The sequence below is a fragment of the Hypomesus transpacificus genome, unplaced genomic scaffold (assembly GCF_021917145.1).
Source record: "Hypomesus transpacificus isolate Combined female unplaced genomic scaffold, fHypTra1 scaffold_55, whole genome shotgun sequence".
Lineage (NCBI taxonomy): Eukaryota > Metazoa > Chordata > Actinopteri > Osmeriformes > Osmeridae > Hypomesus > Hypomesus transpacificus.
Window position 1 is genome coordinate 1,363,185 of NW_025814032.1, and position 21,708 is coordinate 1,384,892.

General features: G+C 41.8%; 1 protein-coding gene across 1 annotated transcript in view; it reads right to left on the bottom strand.

Annotated features, from left to right (window-relative positions):
- Positions 1-21,708, bottom strand: part of brinp1 (bone morphogenetic protein/retinoic acid inducible neural-specific 1) — a 228,838-nt gene that overhangs the window by 95,082 nt on the left and 112,048 nt on the right. Inside the window, exon 4 of the mRNA XM_047017393.1 lies at positions 10,060-10,229. Coding sequence (XP_046873349.1) covers positions 10,060-10,229 — 170 coding nt within the window. The remainder of the gene's footprint in view (positions 1-10,059; positions 10,230-21,708) is intronic.

Genomic DNA, 21,708 nt, shown 5'->3' on the forward strand with positions numbered 1-21,708 from the left:
AGTCGTTGATCTCCCGTGAATCGCTACACTCTACGTCCTCGTTATCAGTCCAGACTTTAATCTACTGTTCATAACAAAGCACTTTTGTTTTCAAATTGTATCTCGACTCGCGGTATCACTGGCACAGTTGACGCCACTGCAGTTTTTTTTTTATTGGTGATCTACAGGCCACCAAATATTCAGAGTTTTCGGGCTCCACCAATAGGCTAACAGAGTCTGAGAAGTTGTCATGCGCTATGATTCACCGTAAAGAACAATCGCATGCCAGGGTCATGATGAGATACTAGATTAGCATTCATGAGGTGCTTTGCGTTGACAATTTATGGTTAAAAATGGGCGTGTTCAGGGCGGGGTACAATGCTGATTCACGTACGCACACTTGTGGGTAATCTGTGATTTATAAGGGGAACATTGCGTACAGGTGTGCAAATAATTGGGACAAATTGGAAAAAATCGGGTCCAGGGGTCTCATTTGAAAAACTGTGCGTAGGATTCTTACTAAAAGTGTACGTACGCCCAAAAGCCTACAATGGCGTACGCACAAAAAAATTCAGATTTATAAAACCGTGCGTACACCATTTGAGGCTTTTGGGCGTACGTACACTTTTAGTAAGAATCCTACGCACAGTTTTATAAATGAGACCCCTGGACCCGATTTTTTCCAATTTGTCCCAATGATTGAACAGGTACCTCATTACTCCCAGACGGCTAGTGGCCCATGTACGCCCATAGGCAGGGCCGGATTAAGACATTTTGAGGCCTGGGGCTAATAACCAGGATGAGGCCCCTATATCGCCCCAACGCACATCATGACATGCACACCAACCCACGCCAGGTGCACTGACACATCAGTGCTTTAAAGTCCACAGAGCCACTCTATAAATATGATCAGTTTAAACATGTGACTCACCATCATCACATCAGTGATATTAAAAGCTCCGTTTTATGCTCTTTCTCAATGCAAACTCATCAATGAGCTCTTCAAAGTAGAGAACAAGTTGAAAGAAAAGAAAAAAGTTGGTGCAGTATGTCATGCTCTATTGAGTAGGGATGCACCGAATCCAGGATTCGGATTTGGTCGAATATTGGGCTTTTGGACGGGATTCGGTTTCGGCCGAACCTTACATTTTTTCCCACCGAACCCAAACCCTACGCTTGCACTACGCCGGTTACGCTGATCGAAATAATGACTCCGCCGTTGAATTCGGGAATGTTTTTACGTAGCTGGGTGTTCCGTTCAAGGTAGTAGGCTGAGAGAAAGTGAAAATGGAACTCAAAAGCAGAAAAAGTGTTGTGTGCAGTGGCGATTTCTTTAAGACTGCAATGGAAGCTCAGCTTCCCCTAAAATATAATAAAACTGATTTACATTTGGTGCTTAACCCGAACGTAGTAGCCTACCTAGTCAAGGTTTTGATGAGAGGTGAAATTGGAACTTCACATCAAAACCTTGACTGAATTTTCACATTATTTTCAGTGCAAAATTGTTTTTTTTAGCTTTATGTAGCCTAGCCTAATATGAACATTACGTTAGAGTCATATTCTTAGCTATATTTTCCGGTAATTACAACCCAAATGTTTACCTGAAAGTTTCAGGGATTTTGAGAAAACATATTCTTCCCATCCTTGCAGGAACCTAGATTTATGAAGTGACAGATCTTTATTTTTTTACCTGGCTTTTTCAGTTCCTCCTGGCATCTTTTTACCTTCCATTTTATTCTTCTCTGACCGCTCAGCGTCTCTGGGAGTGAATGGAGGAGTGGGCTGGCCTGGACGCTGGGCTTCTGCTTGATGATTGGAGGGTGTGTCGAAAGACTGCATCTCCTTTTGATTGACAACGATTTTGTACTATAAAAAGTTGCCGAAGCTATTCGAGTTTAGTCCCATCGCGGATTTTGGCCACACTCTTTGCTTTCCTTGACCGGACATTTTCGCACATTATTTTTGTTTTCACTCCGAATTTGAATGTTATGCGCGGTGCCATTGACTCACTCGACATCGGGCAACCTGAGGCCCCCCTGGTGGCGAGACCCGGGGCTGCAGCCCCTAAAGCCCATTGTCTTAATCCGGCCCTGCCCATAGGTGGTGCTGTAAAACACGTCCAAAGTCTGCGTAATTTCCCCAGCGCCCCATTACTCCAAAATGCCTGAAAATTGGTATACATGCCGTATTTCTCATGGGGAACAAAAAAGCCTCAAGAACCCATAAGGTCCGCCATGATAGATTTAGCTGTACAGTCCAAATTTGGTACAACCTTCAAAACCCTTCTCCTCATGAACCATAGATCCAATCGACTTGAAATTTGTTACAGATGTGTAGAATACATGTTTTTATAAATTGTCAAATGGAATACAAAATGTCTGAAAAGGGTGTATTTATGTAAATGTCCACATTGCCTCAATGTCTTTGTGTCAATAAATCTAATATCATTTTGACTCATGGTTTTTCAAACCTAATATGGTTTCGACGACATCACTCTGAAGTACCATAAACAATTTCACCTTGGAATGTCAAAATATGATTGAATTTGAGTAGTTTAAACTTTGGCTGAATCTAACAACTGTTGCCACAGAAGAAACAGATTACTTTTTTATACAGTAACTGAACATGACATTATTCAACCCTGAGAATAGCTCAATGGACAGGAACAGTGACCTGCAAAGTATAAGGTCGTAAGTTTGAATCCAGCCGCAGTCTTCTAGCCTGTCTTAAATTTGAATATCTGTTTAGTTAAACAGGATGACATCATTATGAAATACCATGCGCAATTTCATGCAATTCCACTTTGAAATGTCAACCGCTTCTTAACCTTTGTCCCAAAGCTGACCAAAGCTAATACTCTGCCCTTTCTGCTCACACATTCTCAACAGTTGGTGTGTAGCAGAGAAGATAGAGAGGCTGCCTTGTAACCTTATGCTCATGAGTTCAAATCCCCATTCAGCCTATTGTAGTTGGCCCAACATGAAGTAGTTTTGCTCTCTTGTTCTCCAACTCTTGACCTTCTACAATGTACATTTTTATAATATTTTGCCATTTTGCGGAGGAACCCGCATTGATGCTTGCAGCTATATTTTTTTTTAGTATTTCTCCGCTAAATGGCCCAATAGCTCAAAACGTCCTTGACCCGATTTTTTCAAATTTGGCCCAATGATACAACAGGTCCCTCACTACTCCTAGACCGCTAATGGCCCATGTACACCCATAGGTGGCGCTATAAGCCACACCCAATGTCTACGTGATTTCCCCAGTGACCCATTATTCCAAAATGCCTGAAATTGGTATACATGCTTTATTTCTCATGGGAAACAAAAAAGCCTCAAGAACCCATAAGGTCTGCCATAATATATTTGCTGTACTGTCCAAATTTGGTACAACCTTCAAAACCCTTCTCCTCATGAACCATAGATCGAATCGACTTGAACATTTTTACAGTTTTGTAGAACACATGTCTTTCTATTGGGTCAAATTGGATAAAGAATGCAATACAAAATGGCTGAAAGAAGTATATTTATGTAAATGTCCACATTGTCACAATATCTTTGTGTTAATAAATCAAATATAATTTTGACTGATGGTTTTTCAAACCTTAGTGCCTTCAAGATGACATCATTCTGAAGTACCATACGCAATTTCACCTTGATATGTCAATATATGATTGAATTAAATTGAATTGCTCCATAGTGCGCGTACTCCAAATTCTCAGACTCATCCTGCCCCTTGACACTAGGGTGACCACCTGTCGCGCTTTGCATCGTGTCGCACAGCATTATCACCCCTTGCCCCACACGTCGCATATTGAAAATGGTGTGCGATACAGCGCAAAGCGGGACAGGTGGTCACCCTACTTGACACACGCGCGAGCTTGGCGAGACACACACACATCCTTTCTGGAAAAGCCCCTACCCTCAGTTTCATTTTGCTTCCAATCGCAGCTCGCCGTTACGAATATACATTCTTTTTCGGTGGCCATTGTTGTTTTCAAGTGTAATCGCCTCATAGCCGTGTTGGAGGTAGCCACGTTCTGTAAGTCCTATTTTTACACATTTAAAGCTAGAATCAATGATTGGCTTCGTGAAAGTACACTACTCTTGAATTATGGTGAAGGTTTGAGCACTTTGAGACCATTAGATCGAGTTTGAAGTGACGGAAATCCAAACTCAAAAAATAGCTAACTTTTTCCCTCTGTGTTTATAGTTAGTGAATCATTTAGCATCTCGGCGAATTCTTCATCGAAAAGGTAGAGGAGGGCAGCTTTTAGGAGAACGAGCAATTCCCCACAGACCTGCAGGCTCAGAATTGTAATTTGGGTCGTGAAAGTCTCTGTAATTGGAGTGAATTCGGACACAAGGGAGACCGCATAGGTTTTGGTCGCGTCATGTTCATAAATTCACCATTTTACAGTTCAGTCTACACCAAAAAAGATGAGCAGGGCAGCCTTCAAGGGATGTGGGAATTGTGCTTTTAGCCAGATGGTTATTTTGTGATTTGTGCAAAACGTGCAAGTGGATTGAGACTGCGTCCCTGGGATACTGTGCATTATTTTGACGTTAGCCTCAGAGTCGGACTCGGCTCGCCCACTGGCAGTGTGTAAACAATTTTGTATTTCACTCAATTTCACTCAAAAAACGTCAGGGAGGACTATTTTATGTAGACAAGAGCCTGCTAAAGATATTCAGTATATAGGATTTTTCAAGGCGAGCCTGTTTCATTCGTCAATTGCCTGAGAAAGCGACCAACTTTAGCCAGGCTAGTTTCACTGGGTCAGCCTATTTAAAGGTCTCTGACAGTCAGAATCACTGTTTACAGGCAAATGTCGAGCTGGGGCCTATTCCATAAAGGCCGCTCAAAAAAGCTAGACTTAAAGTCCTAAACCAGACTTGAATAAGTTTAATTAGTCAAGCGGGGCTTAAGCGGTTCCATAAAGGCCAATTTCAGCTCACACAGTCCTACTAATTCAAGTCAGATTTACGTAGTCAAGCTAATTGCGCATGCACCCTATTTTTTAACAGCCCGAGAGGTAAAACATGGATCATACAATCCACCACGGCAAAAGCAATGCACACGGCCACATGACTTCTTCCAGAAAGAACGTCCCCTTTAAATCGTGTACAGTGACAGCTCCCTCATCCACCGCTTCAATCAAAGTAAAATGACACGCCATGATTGACGTCGTGAACGATAGGCTATGTAGGTTGAGGACCTTTTTAGACCTTTGTTGATTAAAAAATACCCTCTAAACTAATCTAAATTGACTTTTTTGACATTGTTTAAAATAAACAGCCTACTATTAATTAAAACATTATCCAGTAGCCTAACTTTTTAACATGGGTTTTGTGTCGGTGAAATGGAGGGCGGATTTAGGTTCGTTTTGCAATTGTAGGCTACTGTTAACAATTATATTGCTATGATAATTATACTCTGATAATTTAGATTGAGATATAGGCCTATGCCTGATGCCTAAACATTTTAAATCACAAACTAACATCCATACATTTAACGGCTATGGTGCGTGGCCTATCAAAGCATTGTTCATCATTGTTTAATGCATTAGCCTAAATGGTGTGGCCTTTGTAAGCTATTTACGTTGATTTTCTATCAATGTTGAACAGATGAGAACAAGAAAATGAGAATATATGTGGTAAATTATCGTCTTCCCGTTGGGTCAGTGTTACAGGAACGTTTGGTTAAGCATCAAGTCACGCTAAGCCTGACAGTTAGTCTGACCCTGACCAGACTAGTTTCGCAGCCTAAGTTGCCATAGTAACCAAGTTCATACTACGTTGAGCTAGCTTTATGGAACCGAATGAACTAGAAATGAGTCCGACAAACTGACATAAGTCTGGCTTATTCAGTAAATTCGCTTTATGGAACAGGCCCCTGGTCTTTGGTCAGATGTGTATAGTGACCAGTTTAGAACTAAACACTCTTGCTATTGCCTGGAATCGAACCAGTGTTTTGAGTGACTTTGCATGGGTTTCCAACACATTTGGATTCAAGTTCAAGTATTGCCACTGCATTTCACAGTCAAAACTGAAGTCTGTATCAAGTGTACATGGAAAAAGCTTCATTTTTCACCACTAACATGGACCCTTTCTTCACTTGTACAGGTCATGCAGAGGCCTGCTCAACAGAGTGCAACAGAGCATGCTGAGAGCAACAACAGAGGATGCTGAGCGTAACAGAGGATGCAACAGAAGATGCTAAGAGCAACACAGACCCCTTGATGGACTACCCCTCTCTATCTGGACAGCTTCTCTTCAGCCCTGCCCCAAAGACAGCTTCATCCAACTGGCCTGCCCTACCTGTTTGCCCTTGCCTTGATATCTCAAAATATCCCTGAATTACACCTGTTTAAACTTCAGCCAAATCTTTTTATGCTTGCCACAGAACAAATTGCTTACTTTTCTATACAGTAACTGACCACAATGGTTCTTAACACCAAGAGTAGGTCAGTAGGCTAAGACAATGCACTGCAAGGAGCAAAGTCACAGGTTCAAATCCAGCTGCAGTCTTTTGGCCTGTCATAATTTGTATTATCTGTTTAGTTAAACAGGATGACATCATTCTGATATACCATGCGCAATTTCACCTTGAAATGTCAACCATTTCTTAACCTTTGTCCCAAAGCTGACCAAAGCTATTACTCAAATCACACAGTCGGAGCACAGCTTGATAATCAGTGTCAGCGCCCCTTGGGTACCCAGCATGCAGTGCGGTATGTCAAATAGACAAAGACTTAGTAGTAGAAAATAGTGCGGTTACAACAACCGTGTGAGGGATTTCAGTTGTTGTGTTTGTTCAGTTAGATGTTTGTAATGTTATTGTTTATCAGTTAATATAATCTTGTAGGTCACCCTGTTTGTGCATGTTGTGTATTTTTATGGGACCAGAGAGTCGGCTGATGTATTGCCATAGGCTATTCTCACAAGAAGCTGAATATGAGCTCTGCCCTAGCCCAGTTGCCCACATGACTATTGTTAATTGTGCATTGACTGAGATTCTGGAAAGAGAACAACTCAAGAAGACTTACAATATCTGCAGTTTTTCAGCTATCTTGGGGAAAATGTGTCAATTGTGGGAGGCATGTTTTTGGACTAGCCCTAAACCTCATGCGGCCACCGCAGCATTTCTGCCTTAGCATGACCTGTATTGGGAGAGAGGGTAACAGCATGGATGGAAGTTGTGTGTCGGCAGATGTGTCTTTATGTAGGGTGAAATGGAATAAGAAATGCCATACAAAATGGCTGAAAGCGGTGTATATATGTAAATGTCCACATTGCCTCAATATCTTTGTGTCAATAAATCAAATATCATTTTGACTGATGGTTTTTCAAACCTTATTGGCTTTGAGATGACATCATTCTGAAGTAGTACCATGTGCAATTTCATGCAATTTGACATTAAAATGTCGACCGTTTCTTAACCTTTGTCCCAAAGGTAATATTCTGCTCTTTCTATTCATTAAATCTCAACAGTTGGTGTGTAGCAGAGAGGATAGAGAGACTGACTTTTAACCTTATGCTCATGAGTTCAAATCCCCATTCAGCCTATTGTTGTTGGCCAAACATGAAGTTGTGTTGCTCTCTTGTTGTCCAACTCTCGACCTTCTACATTGTACAACATTGTACATAACATTTTGCCATTTTGCGGAGGAACCCGCATCGCTGCTTGCAGCTATATTACATTTAAAATTTTTACTAACAGGATCTATCTTACTCCTAGAAAACATCATGCGATGAAAATCATCACATCTCTTAAATGTGACCTATGTACACTGACTACTTCAGGGACCTTCTTACATATGTACTGGGAATGCCCTAATGTGTTTGCCTTTTGGAGACAAATATGCTCCACTTTAAGTGATATGCTTGACGTACATATTCCTCTGTCACCGAACTTACTTTTACTTAATGATGACTCTACCTTGGAACTGACTTTACAGCAGAGGCGCATTCTATGGGCTGGTCTCACTGCAGCAAAGAAAATGTTGGCCTTGCGATGGCAGCCGCCTCACACTTTATCATGGCAACAGTGGTCCTACTCATTCGTAGACATAGTTATGATGGAGAGATCAGTTGCCCGTGTCCATGGAGCTAGTCAGAAAACTTAACGTGCATGGGACGCAGCTTACACTTTGGTTAAAGAAAGAGTGCAGCATTAGTATAATTCACTGAAGGTTTCTTTGTTTTTTTATGGAGGGAGACCAGGGACCAGGGTGGGTAAGGGGGTCGCCATGGGGTGGGGGTGGGGATGGGGTGGATGATTGTGCTGTTTTTGTTATCTGTATGTTTTTGTATTGATGTAAAATGTAAAACCTGTACTATGTTTGTATTTTTACCTTTATATTATCAATAACAATTTGATAAAAAAATATTGCATATTTTTAAGGCAATTCTGCTTTTTTTATGACAGTGATAGTTAATGTAGGAGAGAGAGAGAGAGATAGAGAAAGAGAGGAAGACATGCAGCAAATATTCCACGACAGATTTGAACCCAGGCTGTGCAGGAAGGCATAGTCTATGTGGTATGTGCTTTCCCCGGTGAGCCCGGTGAGAATCATTGTTTTCACTTTAGATCAGATATCCCCATAGTTAACTGTCAATACGTGTACTATAAAGGATTTATTAACCTTAATTAGCTTTGTTCTCACTTTACGAGTACAGTAGTGAAGTATGTACACATTTTAATAAAGCAAATTCAAACGCTAAGTAATGGTTTATCAATTTTAAAAAATTGTATTGGGAAAACTCAATGAGTAAGCTTGTAATGCAATTACAAATGATTATAAGAAACTTCTTAATGTCCCTTAGCATCTGTAAACTGAGTTTGTAGTACTTTATATTCCAACAAATAAACTATAATGCTATTATCTACATATACATTTAGTTAATCAGATCAAAGTTAGAAATCATCTTATAAAGTTAATTATTAACTATTAACACTTATTACAAGCACCTTGATATAAAATGATACCGACTACTGTAGTGTTGAGTGTTTTACTTAAAAACGAATCCATCAAATTAAACACACTTTTATCTTTGATACATAAACCTTTACTACAGCATCTTTGTAAATGTTTGTATAAATTGTAATTTTTAAAGTTGGACTGCCTCTCTAACAATAACCAAAAAGGCAGGCCTGGTTTGCCACACTTAGAAACCCACATGCAAAACAGGCTTCCTCTACAAAGTTCTGATTGAAATCTGAGGGTTTGCTGCTCTGGACGACTGCTACATTAGAAGACTGCAGACCAAGCAATGTATGCTCACCTCCTATTTTTTTGAAAAAGCAAGATGATTTTGAAACACTATATTTCTGACAAAGCCAAGACAGTTGCCATTGCTTTTGCTCATGTTTGTTCTATTGGGTCTGCTTATTGTATTACAAAGCTTAATTTTTATTTAGTAAGCTTTTTTGAAATAATCTCTTTTGTGATAAGCATTTCCAGTATAATTTTGGGGTTTACATTCACAAATATGGAGTGTCTGCTTACCTTATACCAATAAACAGGAGTGTTGATTGTTCACATTAAATTTCATATTAATTAGTTCATATTATTTTTTTACAGGTAATAAAAAGTGAATTTCAATATCCCTATTTAATTCAAAAGTCAACTTAAAATGGTAAGCAGGGACACATACTTACTCACGTTCACAATAACTCACTTTTCAAAGTCCCACCTCACAGCCAATGCACCCCTCCTAACCCAGAACACAAGGTTGTAGGAAGCCATCCCCCATGGCACACCTAAGGCCCTATTACACATTGAGGTACAAGAATGGCAATACTTATCCAGACTAGAATGTGCTGCGTGTGCTTCTTTCGAAAGGCCTGACTCATCAGCCAGTCAATTCTATTTCATTTGGTCATGCTTGACTTCCTGCTACCGCAAGCACTGTCTGACAAAACCTCTTCATCCAACTATCACTTAAGACAAGAAATAGCCAGACAGATTTCTCCAAGAAAGAGGGGCTGTTTAGGAGTGTGTGATGTATGTATGTGCGCGCCTGTGTGTGTCTGTTTGTGCTTTTATGTATTGCAGGGGGACATACACTTCTGTACCTTAATGGCATTGGTGGATATCTGGATCTCATGAAGCTTCCTCATAGTGCCATCTCGGTCTATGAAGTAGGAGGAGGCCAGTTGGTGCAGGGCTTCCACATTTTGAGTTGAGTTGACCAGCTTCCTGTCCAGTTTGTTCTTGGCCATGTACATGGTCAGTGCCTCCTCCCCTGTAAGGAATAAGGCAATTATGGGTTTCAATACAGTGTTGCTGTTGTTGATTAAATGTCAAGATGAAGTAAACCATAAACGTTCAGATTAGAATAAAGCAATATAATATAGGTTGCAGGGTTTCCCGCACGAAATGTGTTATTTGAGGTGGTAGAGTGGGGTTTGCTGTCAGACCGGGGAAGGGGGGGGTTTACAATACGTAACGTGTAAGATGCAATATCAGATCACAATATGTTGTACTCTGTACAGTACAGTGTAGTGTTGTCTGTATAGTACAGTCAAATACTGTTCAACTGTTTATTGCACAACAGAATTCTGTTTTCATGGCCACACACCATGCACACTGTCCAATAAAGGCTACATATACAACAAATATTTTCTTTTTCTTTGTATTCGTTTCTGTGTTCTTTAAACCCCTTTAATCTCAATATCAAGGTGTATGGCAGCTGTTTTTTCTTAATAAAACAGTATGATTGTTGTTAATATTCACCTCATATGCAAGTATAAAGGTTGAGGCAGGTGAAACTGGAGTGGGGTGCTTTCACAGACAGAAAGTGATCAAGTGATCTTTCTGCAAATAAACCCCCAAAACAAGAGAAATTAAACACCACAGCAGCAAGCCCCCTTTACACACTAACAATGATGCTGAATATCAAACGTGTGTTTGTTGACACTGAGTAAAGGTTGAACAACTAATTCCTCCCGTCTCCTTGTAGACCCTTGTGTTCAAGGGGCAAACGATGATGGCTGTAACACATTCAACAGTATGCCACTAGTGCTCTAAGACTCCTGCAATGTGATTAATTATTCACTGTTGCACTGCGATTGGTGACTTCAGTTGTGGTGTCTAATACCAGGGGGATGCAGTCCGGTCCAATGTCTCATGGTTTGGAGATTTTCAATCGGTTAATTCCAGGTATAATCCCGAGAATTATTTGGGTTGGGTTGCTCAACATTTTATAGCCAATTCCCTGGTCTGAATACGTCCACTCCAAATATTAATCATATTCTCATCTACGGTATATGTTAGTGCATGTAAACTAGCAGTTACTATAAAAAAAGATCCTGCATTAAAATAATGCATCATGACAGTTTGTATCATTTGAAATGGTCATTTATTATCACACTAGCATTTAAGTATCAGGGCAAACAATTATACTGCACTGAACTGAACTGTAAGTAAAGTATAAAAACTTTAAAATAACAAAACCTGTAATTTACTTGTAATAATTAATTATTACAAATATCATTCACGTCTTAAGGCCGATTTATACTTCTCCGACTCTGTTACGGACAGACGCACGCACGGAGTCGGACGGATTGGTTGAATTTATACTGCTCCGACGGCTCTGCGTGCTGAAAGCAAATGTACAAATAAGCCGTTTCATCAATAAAATAAGCACATTTTCAGCAACTACACTGCCCATTTCTCGTCACATTTTAATTCAGATGCTGATTTACATGTACTGTTTAGCTGAAATATGAATTGTAAAAACTTACAACAATGGCAGTCAAAGGATTCTGTTCTCTTGTTGGTCACGGCAACCCCGCCCCTGACGCAAGCGGTTCTTAATACGGACCAATCACAGCCAAGGGGTATCTCTCGAGGGGCTCGGAGAGGGCACGGAGAGGGCGTTCCTCGTCGGAGAGGGCGTTCCCTGTGAGCGTGTCCGTAAAAACGCAGAAGTATAAATTGGCCTTTACTAAACCTAGTCACGCGAAGGTGAATGAGGTAAACAAATCTTTTCTGTTTCCTCTTCTGAACCTATGCATATCACGTGAAAAAGGATTTGTTTACCTCAAGTCACTTTCGCGTGACTGCTAGGTTTAGTATAGTAAGACGTGAATGAAATTTGTTCACAAGTGATGATTACAGGCTTTGTTTGGAACAGGGTTCCGACTACATACAGCAAGTTTGGTGTGAATCCAAAAAGATTTGCAGCGCACAACAGCGCTTCACTTTTTGATGTGTTATGTTAGTCATATTCCAAAATGTAATAATATTTTTTCCTCAATTCTACAGACAATACCCCATAATAATATGAAAAAGGGTTTTAGATCTATTAAAAATAAAAAATGAAATAATCACATGCACGTAAGTATTCACAGCCTTTGCCATGACACTAAAAATTGAGCTCAGGTGCATTCTGTTTCCACTGATCATCCTTGAGATGTTTCTACAACTTGAAGTCCACCTTTGGTAGATTCAGCTGATTGAACATGATTTGGAAAGGCACACACCTGCCTATATCAGGGCCCACAGTTGACAGTGCATGTCAGAGCACAAACGAAGCCATGAAGTCCAAGGAATTGTCTGTAGACCTCCAAGACAGGACTGTATCGAGGCACCGTTGTGGGGAAGGGTACAGGGTACAAGAACATTTTCTGCAGCATTGAAGGTCCCAATGAGTACAGTGGCCTCCATCATTCATAAATGGAAGACGTTTGGAACCGCCAGGACTCTTCCTTGAGTTGTCCGCCCGGCCAAACTAAGCGATCAGGGGAGAAGGGCCTTAGTCAGGAAGATTCTCATGATCACTCTGACAGAGGTCCAGCATTGCTCTGTGAAGAGAGGAGAACCTTCCAGAACTCCACCAATCAGGCCTGTAAGGTAGAGTGGCTAGACAGAAGCCACTCCCCAGTAAAAGGCACATGACAGCCCACCTGGAGTTTGACAAAAGGCACTCGAAGGACTCAGACCATGAGACATCAAATTCTCTGGTCTGAATAAAGATTTAACTCCTTGGCATGAATGCCAAGTGTCATGTCTGGAGGAGAACAGGCACCGCTCATCACCTGGCTAATACCATCCCTACAGTGAAGCATAGTGGTGGCAGCATCACGCCATGGGGATGTTATTCAGTGGCAGGAACTGGAAAACTAATCAGAATCGAGGGAAAGATGAATGCTGCAATGTACAGAGACATCCTTGATTAAAACCTGCTCAGAACACTGGACCTCAGACTGGGGCGAAGCTTCATCTTCCAACAGGACAACAACCCGAAGCACACAGCCAAGAAAACAAAGGAGTGGCTTCGGGACAACTCTGTGAATGTCCTTGAGTGGCCTAGCCTAGGGATGTCACGAGAACCGGTACTAAAGACACCTTCCGATTCTAAAATGACAAAACACCGTAAAAAAATTGAAGCACCGTAGGCACCGTTAGCGACGATGCCAGTGTTAGTAGCATCGGTGCTGCGCCTCTTCCGGGAACTGATGTGAGTTCTGATTCATATTAACAACATCCAAAAGAATGAAAGTTTTCATATTTTTAATTTTTTTATCTGCCATACTGAAATACACGTTACATGATGTTTGGGATGGTGGCCACATTTGTTACAATGGCTTATGTTATGTACAGGTGCGGATTAAGGCACAGGCTTGCCAAGGCTGCTGCCTAGGGGCCCCACGTGTGCAGGGGGCCCCGGATTGGCCGGATTGTTTTTTAATATTTTAAATGAACTTCAGCGGGAACAAAATAAAGACCCTAATTGGCCCATAAGAATTTTTTTCTTTTTGAATAAGCAAGTGATTGGGTAGATGTGACTTGGGTCACATCTGTCCAATCAGCTGCTGCTGATCAAATCATGTCAATCATATTCATTACTCACTGCTATTGCTAGATGGCATAGTGGCAGAATTAAATGACCAAAAGAAAGTATTAAAGTGGAGCACAACAACGCAAAATACAAAGGTTAAAAGAACAACTTGACCAAGATATCCTGAAACAAATCCCGAAATTGAATGGATACTTCAAGGCTGCTGAATCTTTATCCAGTCAAAGACAAGATCCACAGCAGGAAGACTGCCAGCTAGCATGGGCCATCGGTAATAATTCAGAGAATTTGGGAGAGTTAAATAGTGGTATTGGTACTAGTGTGTGGTATAAGTACTTTTAAGGATCTGAAAACTTCTTCCACCACTGATGTTGTGATTTTGCCCCGGTAAAACATGGTGTTCTGCACTGATGCAGATGCTGTAGCCTACCTTTTGGTTAATAAAGCTAAATGCAATTACCAGCTTGCAGTTTAACTGAGAGGCTCTTCCAAGATGGCGCCGACGATGGCAGCCGCGGTAGCTAGGTGTGCTCTGTTTTGTCTTGTTTTGTCTGTTAATTCAGTGTTCTGAACTCAACTCCTGTGGATTTATTTCCCACTTTTCTGCTTCCAGCGGCAGATTTAGTTGGAATTATAGTCAAAGCCACCCTCGGCTTTGTCCTAGCAGCGAAGAATCGCAGGAGAGGTAAACGGGCCGGTGCTTTGGTGCGACTTCGAGTGCGCACAGCGTTTCCGGGGATATTTCTCTCCAACGTTTCTCTCCAACGTTCATTCGCTGAGCAACAAACTGGACGAACTTCAGCTACTGGTATGGAAAAACAGAGACTTTCGTTCATCTTCCGTTTTGTGCTTTACGGAAACATGGCTGAGTGAAATGATCCCAGACTCTGCACTACAGCTAGCAGGTTTCAAACTGCTGAGAGCGGATCGTTTCTCCCTGCTTTCTGGCAAAACAAAAGGTGGTGGTTTTGTTTTTTTATTAACAGTGGCTGGTGTGAAGATGTGACAGTGAGTCTGCAGCATTGTTCTCCTGATCTGGAAACAATTTGTATTAACTGTAAACCTTTTCACTCGCCACTTGAATTTGCTTCATTCATACTGGTCGGCGTCTACATGCCCCCTCAGGCTAGAGTCAACGAGGCTCAACGTGTGCTCGCCAACCAGATATTGAGTGTGGAGCATGAAAATCCAGATTCCTTGGGTATTGTGCTAGGCGACTTTAACAAAGGCAATCTCACTCAAGAACTCCCCAAATACAGACAATTCATCAAATACCCTACCAGAGAAGAGAAAACTTTGGATCACTGCTACTCTACTATCAGTAAAGCATACCATGCGGTTCCCCGAGCAGCACTGGGTCACTTAGACCATGGTCCGCCTGATTCCTGCATAGGGGCAGAAGCTTAAACGCTGTAAGCCTGCTGTGAGGACATCAAAACAGTGGACCAGTGAGGCTATGGAAGAACTGCGGGCGTGCTTGGAATGTACTGACTGGGACATGTTCATGACTGCTACCACACTACAATAGTCTGGATGAGCTCACGGAGGCTGTGACATCATACATCAGCTTCTGTGAGGACTACTGTATACCAACACGCACCAGGGTGAACTACAACAACAAACCCTGGTTTAGAGCTAAACTCAGAAGGCTGAGGCTGGACAAAGAGGCCGCGTTTAGGAGTGGGGACAGGGACAGATTCAAGGAGTTGAAGAACAGATTTAGCAAAGCGGTGAGAGAGGCTAAACGACTGTACTCGCAGAGACTAGAACATAAATTCTCTGTTAAAGACTCTGCTTCTGTCTGGAGAGGCCTCAGGCAGATCACCAACTTCAAGCCCAGAGCCCCCCACTCCACTAACGACTCCCGCCTGGCCAACGACCTGAATGATCTTACTGTAGATTTGAAAGACAATTGGACAGTCCTGAACAACCCTTTTCCACCTGTGAGGCCTCCCCCCGTCTACAGTGACGACCCTCTCCATTCAGGAGAGAGAAGTGAACAAACTGTTCAAGAGACAGAACCCCCGCAAAGCAGCTGGGCCGGACTCCGTCTCTCCAGCCACCCTCAAGAACTGCGCTGACCAGCTGTCTCCAGTGTTTTCCTACATCTTCAACACCTCCCTGGAGACATGCCATGTGCCAGCCTGTCTCAAGTCCTCCACCATCATCCCTGTGCCCAAAAAGCCCAGGCCAACTGGACATTATGACTACAGACCCATCGCCCTGAGTAACAGCCTGGGAATGGCCCCTCACCACAAGATCAATGGAGGACAAGGCCTGTAGGTTCTTACTTTTGAGAGGTAGTTTGTTGTACTTGCCACAAGCTGTGTATGCCTTGGTCACCATCCTAATAAAATCCATGACAGTAGGAGATTTCTTTAAGACTGCAAGGGAAGCTCGGCTTCCCCTAAAACAGGGGTACTCAATTAGGAACTCAAAAGGTCCACTCACCAAATTTCCATTCAGTCCAGGGACTGAAACGGACCATGGTTTATTTTTCTGGCCCTTCCCTCTCCGATTGACTCCCATTCAAAATTGACTTAGGTTTAGGGGGGTACAGTGCCCGTGCCCCTGGGCATCTTTCTCCCATAGACCAGAGTTCTGGGGGTAATTTTGTTCAAAGTGTCTATGCTTTGTGTCATAGTGACATTTCACATTAGGTCTGCCTCTATTGACAAGGGCAACGGTCTCATTGCAGATTAAACACATGGGTTTTGTGCTCCCCACCGGAAACACAAATGCATACTTGCCAGTCCATTCTGTCTGAAATTTGCGATTTTCGGAATCAACTTTTCGTTGGGTTTTGTCACGCCATGATTTTTGCTAAGGAAGAAACAGGTAGGCTAGCTACCGTTAGCAAATTGATTAGCCTGCGTTGTTGCGAATGACACACACACAGTGTTGCCAACTCCTCACTAAAGAAAGTAGCTGTAGACTGTCCTAAAAGTCGCTAAATGACTTCATCGCAAATTTGCATAATTGTCACGGCTGCTGTTTGGGAGACAGGAATAACATTGTTGGAGAGACGAAATTTAAAAACACCCTAAATATGTTCAGAACTAAAAATGAATTATCTTCTGTTGATTGTTGAGGTTGTTTGGTTGTTTTGCCATTGACAAAGGCCATAAAATCTCGAAATAACTTAATGATTTTAATACTTCGTCTATAGGCTACCCACATGATTTATTTGTCTGGGAGTCAGATGGCTGAGCGGTTAGGGAATCGGGCTATTAATCAGAAGGTTGCAGGATCGATTCCCTGCTGTGCCAAATGACGTTGTGTCCATGGGCAAGGCTCTTCACCCTACTTCTCTCGGGGGAATGTCCCTGTACTTACTGTAAGTTGCTCTGGATAAAAGCGTCTGCTAAATGACAAAATGTAAATGTGATTCATTTGCAGTCTGGATGCGGTGTGTGGGTCTGCTGCTGTCTGCTGGAACTGTTGCGCAAGGCTATTGTGAGAATGACCGCCTTTGAGTGCTTTGGGAAGCGGAAGAGCCAAGCCCCCACCCCTCGCCCCTCGGCTTGAAGCAACGGCCCCGGTGGATGTATGTGGTATTGCATTTTGTGTTTGACTTCCGACTCCTCCGGTTGTTTTTATTCTATTAACTCCAGTCAACATTTACAAAATTATCTCCCCCAATCATTTTTGTGCGATTCTCGAACCTGGCTCATACTACTAGCTTTTTCATCGATTTTTTCTTCCAGATTTTTGCTAAGTTTGAAACCATCTGAAATGGGTAAACTAGCACCCTATTTATTTGCCTACGTCAATAAAAGTTGCCTGCAAATGTGCTCGCGAATACTAACAGGGCACGAGCACAAAAGTTCACATTGGCCGATAGCCGATTTACATTGAGCTGAATGAGCTATAGACTTATATTGCATGAGCACGGGAGAAATGGCTTTGCCTGCCCTGTTGTAGCAAGTTTAGCAAATGGTTGTCACACATACATTAAATGTTGTTAATACAGTTTATTCCTGTTATTTTAAAACAGATTTAATTTTTCGTAAAATCGTTCATGACCTGATGGCAAATATATTATGTTAAGCGCGAGCATAGATTGTTGACATGTCTATCTGGAGCATACCTGTCAACACTACCGTTTTCCCCGGGAGTCTCCCGTATTTCACACCCATCTCCCGCCTCCCTTCCGTTTTGTCATTTCTCCCGTGAAACTCCCGTAATTTGTATGGCCAAACCTCGTTATATAAATATTCACATCAATATATTATTTCAATGTAGTCCAGTTGCCAGAGCTTGTACGAAACGCATCCTACTCACATAATGGCTACATATAGGCTATCATACATTTTCAACCCATTTGTGACCACAACCAGAGCCCGTCTATATTAACTACATTCTCTGCCGCAACCTACAACTCAGTTGCGCTGTTGATATCTCCGCAGGTAGGCGGGAGAATTGGAAAAATACACGGTTGATTTTTGATACAGAATCACTTGTAGAAATGGCAAAAGTCTCAGGTGGTGCTACGGCAAAATAATATATATATAGCTGCAAATTAACAGTAGGCTACACAGTAGTGGACTGGCCATCGGGAGCACCTCTAAAATTCCCGATGGGCCGAAGCACTTCTGGTTGCCTTATAATTCGCTTGCCTTATAATTTTGCCTTATAATTTTTTTACTACTAATAAAAATGTCGGTGGAAGATTGAGCAACACGGTTGGCCGGCCCCCCTTTCCCCCAGGGCGGTTGGTATATTCCAAATGAACATCTATGCACACAACAGTGACACTGACAGATTGAAAGCTAGCTAGTAGACACAATATAAAGATGGAAAACCAGGCCAAGAAACGTAAACGTAATTCTTCACTGGACAATGTTTTACCAATTGAAAAGGCGGCTATGTTTGTTTGTTTTACATAGAGCCTCACAAACCTTTTCGCTCAAATCAGCCATTATGGCTAAGCCATTATGGCACAGAAGTTGCATGCATAGCAGGGCGCTCGCTGTGGCGTATACAGGACTGGTTCTGGTGGGCCGGCCTGGATCAAAGTCCAGGGCCTATTTTTACTCCCAGTCCGTCCCTGACAGTAGGCTACATGGCCAGAGGAATTTAATGTCTAATCAGCAAGCTGCATCGACAATTCCCACGCCTTCTGCAAAGTGTGTCACGCCGATATCGCACACGGTGGGAAAAACGATGTTCTGCAGCACATTAAATCACAACGGCACAGTCGCGCTGCGGAGGCCCACAAGGGCACACAGGCGAATTTGAGCTTTGTAACTATGGGACGGACGGAGGCAGACACCGTGTTACAGAGTGAACTGAAAATGGCACAATGTTACAATAAAAAGAAATAAAAAGAAAACATGAATAAGTCCCATTATATTAAGTCCCCCCCCCCAAAAAAAAAAATCTCCCGGATTTTGGTACTCCAATGTTGACAGGTATGATCTAGACTAAAGACGAAAATTTATATTTTAACTGTTAACCACAATAGGAAATGATATACATTTAAATAATATTAGTCTTGCCATCAGAAGCTTTTGTTAAGCACACCCATTATTCTTTTTTTGATTGTGTCATCAAGCCAGACTGCTATTGTGGGACAATGAAGGTCCTCAGTGACTCTGTTTCACCCCCACTTACTTCTGATGGAAACGTCTTGTAGCCTATATGGTTCTGTGAATATGCCCTTTCAAAGGCAAATGTTAAATAAAGCATATTTTAGACACAGTTCTCAAGCTTTTATTTATTACATTATTACCAAGTCTTGTTAGACCACGTTATATCCATTAATAGGCGTTTGGTTTTGTAGGATGGACATATAAAACACAAGCCACATTTCTACACTGATGTTAAATTGAAGGCAGTGTGAATTTTGTGGCATTTCGTTTGAATATAAAGTTGACAATAAATTATGGTAAGTCTGCATTATGGAAGATTTTGGTTACCAAAATAACATTAACCTTTCTTTGCCTGGCGAGAACAACACTGTTCATGTTAACAGTTTATTTCAGTTTATTTCATCCGATACAATGCGTTGGAAATCATCACAAAGAAAAAAAGCAACATGTGATGAGTTCCATCTAGAATAGCCCTATATTTAGCCCTATAGCCTATATCTAAAAACCAAGTGAAAGGAATACTACACAATGACAGCATACATTTCCGTAATGTTTGCATCATGTCTCTGATTCTTATCGGACTTGTACCCTATTCTGCCACTGCAATGTCTTAGTTCACACGCTGGCGACCATATAAATCTATGCTCACGACTGGTTGTCGCAAAGTATGACGTGTACAGCTAGTTGCAAGTGTGCACGAGGTCTCGGACCTAGGGAAAAAAAGAGCCACTGGCTGTTTGTTATTCAATCAGAAGAATGCTGAGAATGCAAGTACATTCTTCTTAAGAACGTTATTGCAAGCGTCCTTGCGAGAATGGTGTTGCAAGTCCGCAAGGACTTCTGGGAAATCAGAAGCGTTCTCGCTGGTCAGGTCACCATCCGATGCATCCTCGATAAAAGGGGCGGATTTTGAACATTTCCGGGTATTTTTGGCGTTCTTGGTGACTTGTGTTCTTTGGATTGGAACCGTACTTGGGCAATGAAAGTGAATGACGTCAAACGAGTTCGCAAGAACGGAAAAAAACGTGGATTGATAAACAGCCACTGTTTAAAGCTAGACCGGAAAAGTCGGAAATGGAACATTTGGCCTCACTGCGCCACTGTGCACTTTTCATAGAAATGAATGGGACCATCTTGGAAGAAAAAGTAGTTACTTTAGTTATATTAACTCTATGGGAGGAGCTCAGCAAGTCTCCAACATCACCGGAAAAAGTCGCTAGATTTGTCACTGGTAGCTTTTGACGCCAGGAGGGTTTGGAAAGTCGCCAGATATAGCGAGAAAGTTGTTAAGTTGGCAACACTGCACACACTACCTGTGTTACCCATAGAGGTTGCGGCCAACTTGTCATGGTGATTGGAAAATTGAAAATATAAAACACATCTAGTAAAAAACAAAAACAAAGGCTATAGCACAAAATCACACACCAATGAAATGCGTCTAGGTATTGCGGTCCGGATCTAGACCGGAGCCCAATTATTGAGTACCCACCGCAGACAGTAAAAGATACGTAGCAGGGGCGGAGCAAGGGTTGTGTCAGAAACTGATTGGGGGGCCCCCTGTTATTAATATTTTGCAGTCCAATATAATAATAAAAAGTAACCAATGGCAACTTCTATGTGAACAGCACATATTCGCTTAATAAATGTGTTCAATCATGATAGCCCATAAAGTGCGAACAAGCCAGTAGGCTCACATTCAGCATTCATTAGAACCATGCATAGAATGGGTTTAATGATCTGTCCATTTACCAATACATTATATTCAAATTCAAGAATAGGTCATAAGCCCCCCAAAATGAAATTAAATATAATAGCCTATAGTCATCCTAACAGTGACAACGTATAATAATCAAACAGGCCTATATAACAATTATTTCAGCAACAATTTGGGTCATGATTTGATTTTATGATATATTTATTGATGACAGAATTATAATTATTTTCTCAAAATCAATTTACTGCAACTGATGGTTGGATTGTTCTAAATGTTGCCAATGTGACATTCACAGACATCCCAAGGCTCCCGGAAGTTCTGGGAGTCTCCCGCATTTCAATAGCAGCTCCCGGACACCCGCAAATGCTATTCAATCTCCCTGGTGCTATGAAGCCTCACTATAGCTTTACAGGAATGGGAAGGGCCAGATGGGTGTTACAGTGGTACTAATAAGACCGGTGAGGTTTGCTTGCAATGCTGTGCGTGCTTACAGTGGCTAAAGGCAAAGGTAAAAAAAGCTAAAAATGCATACTGAATGCCACTCACTGTGGCACTCTTTCCCCCCACATTTTCTATAAATCTATTTTAGTCATAAAATGATGTATTGTGCTGT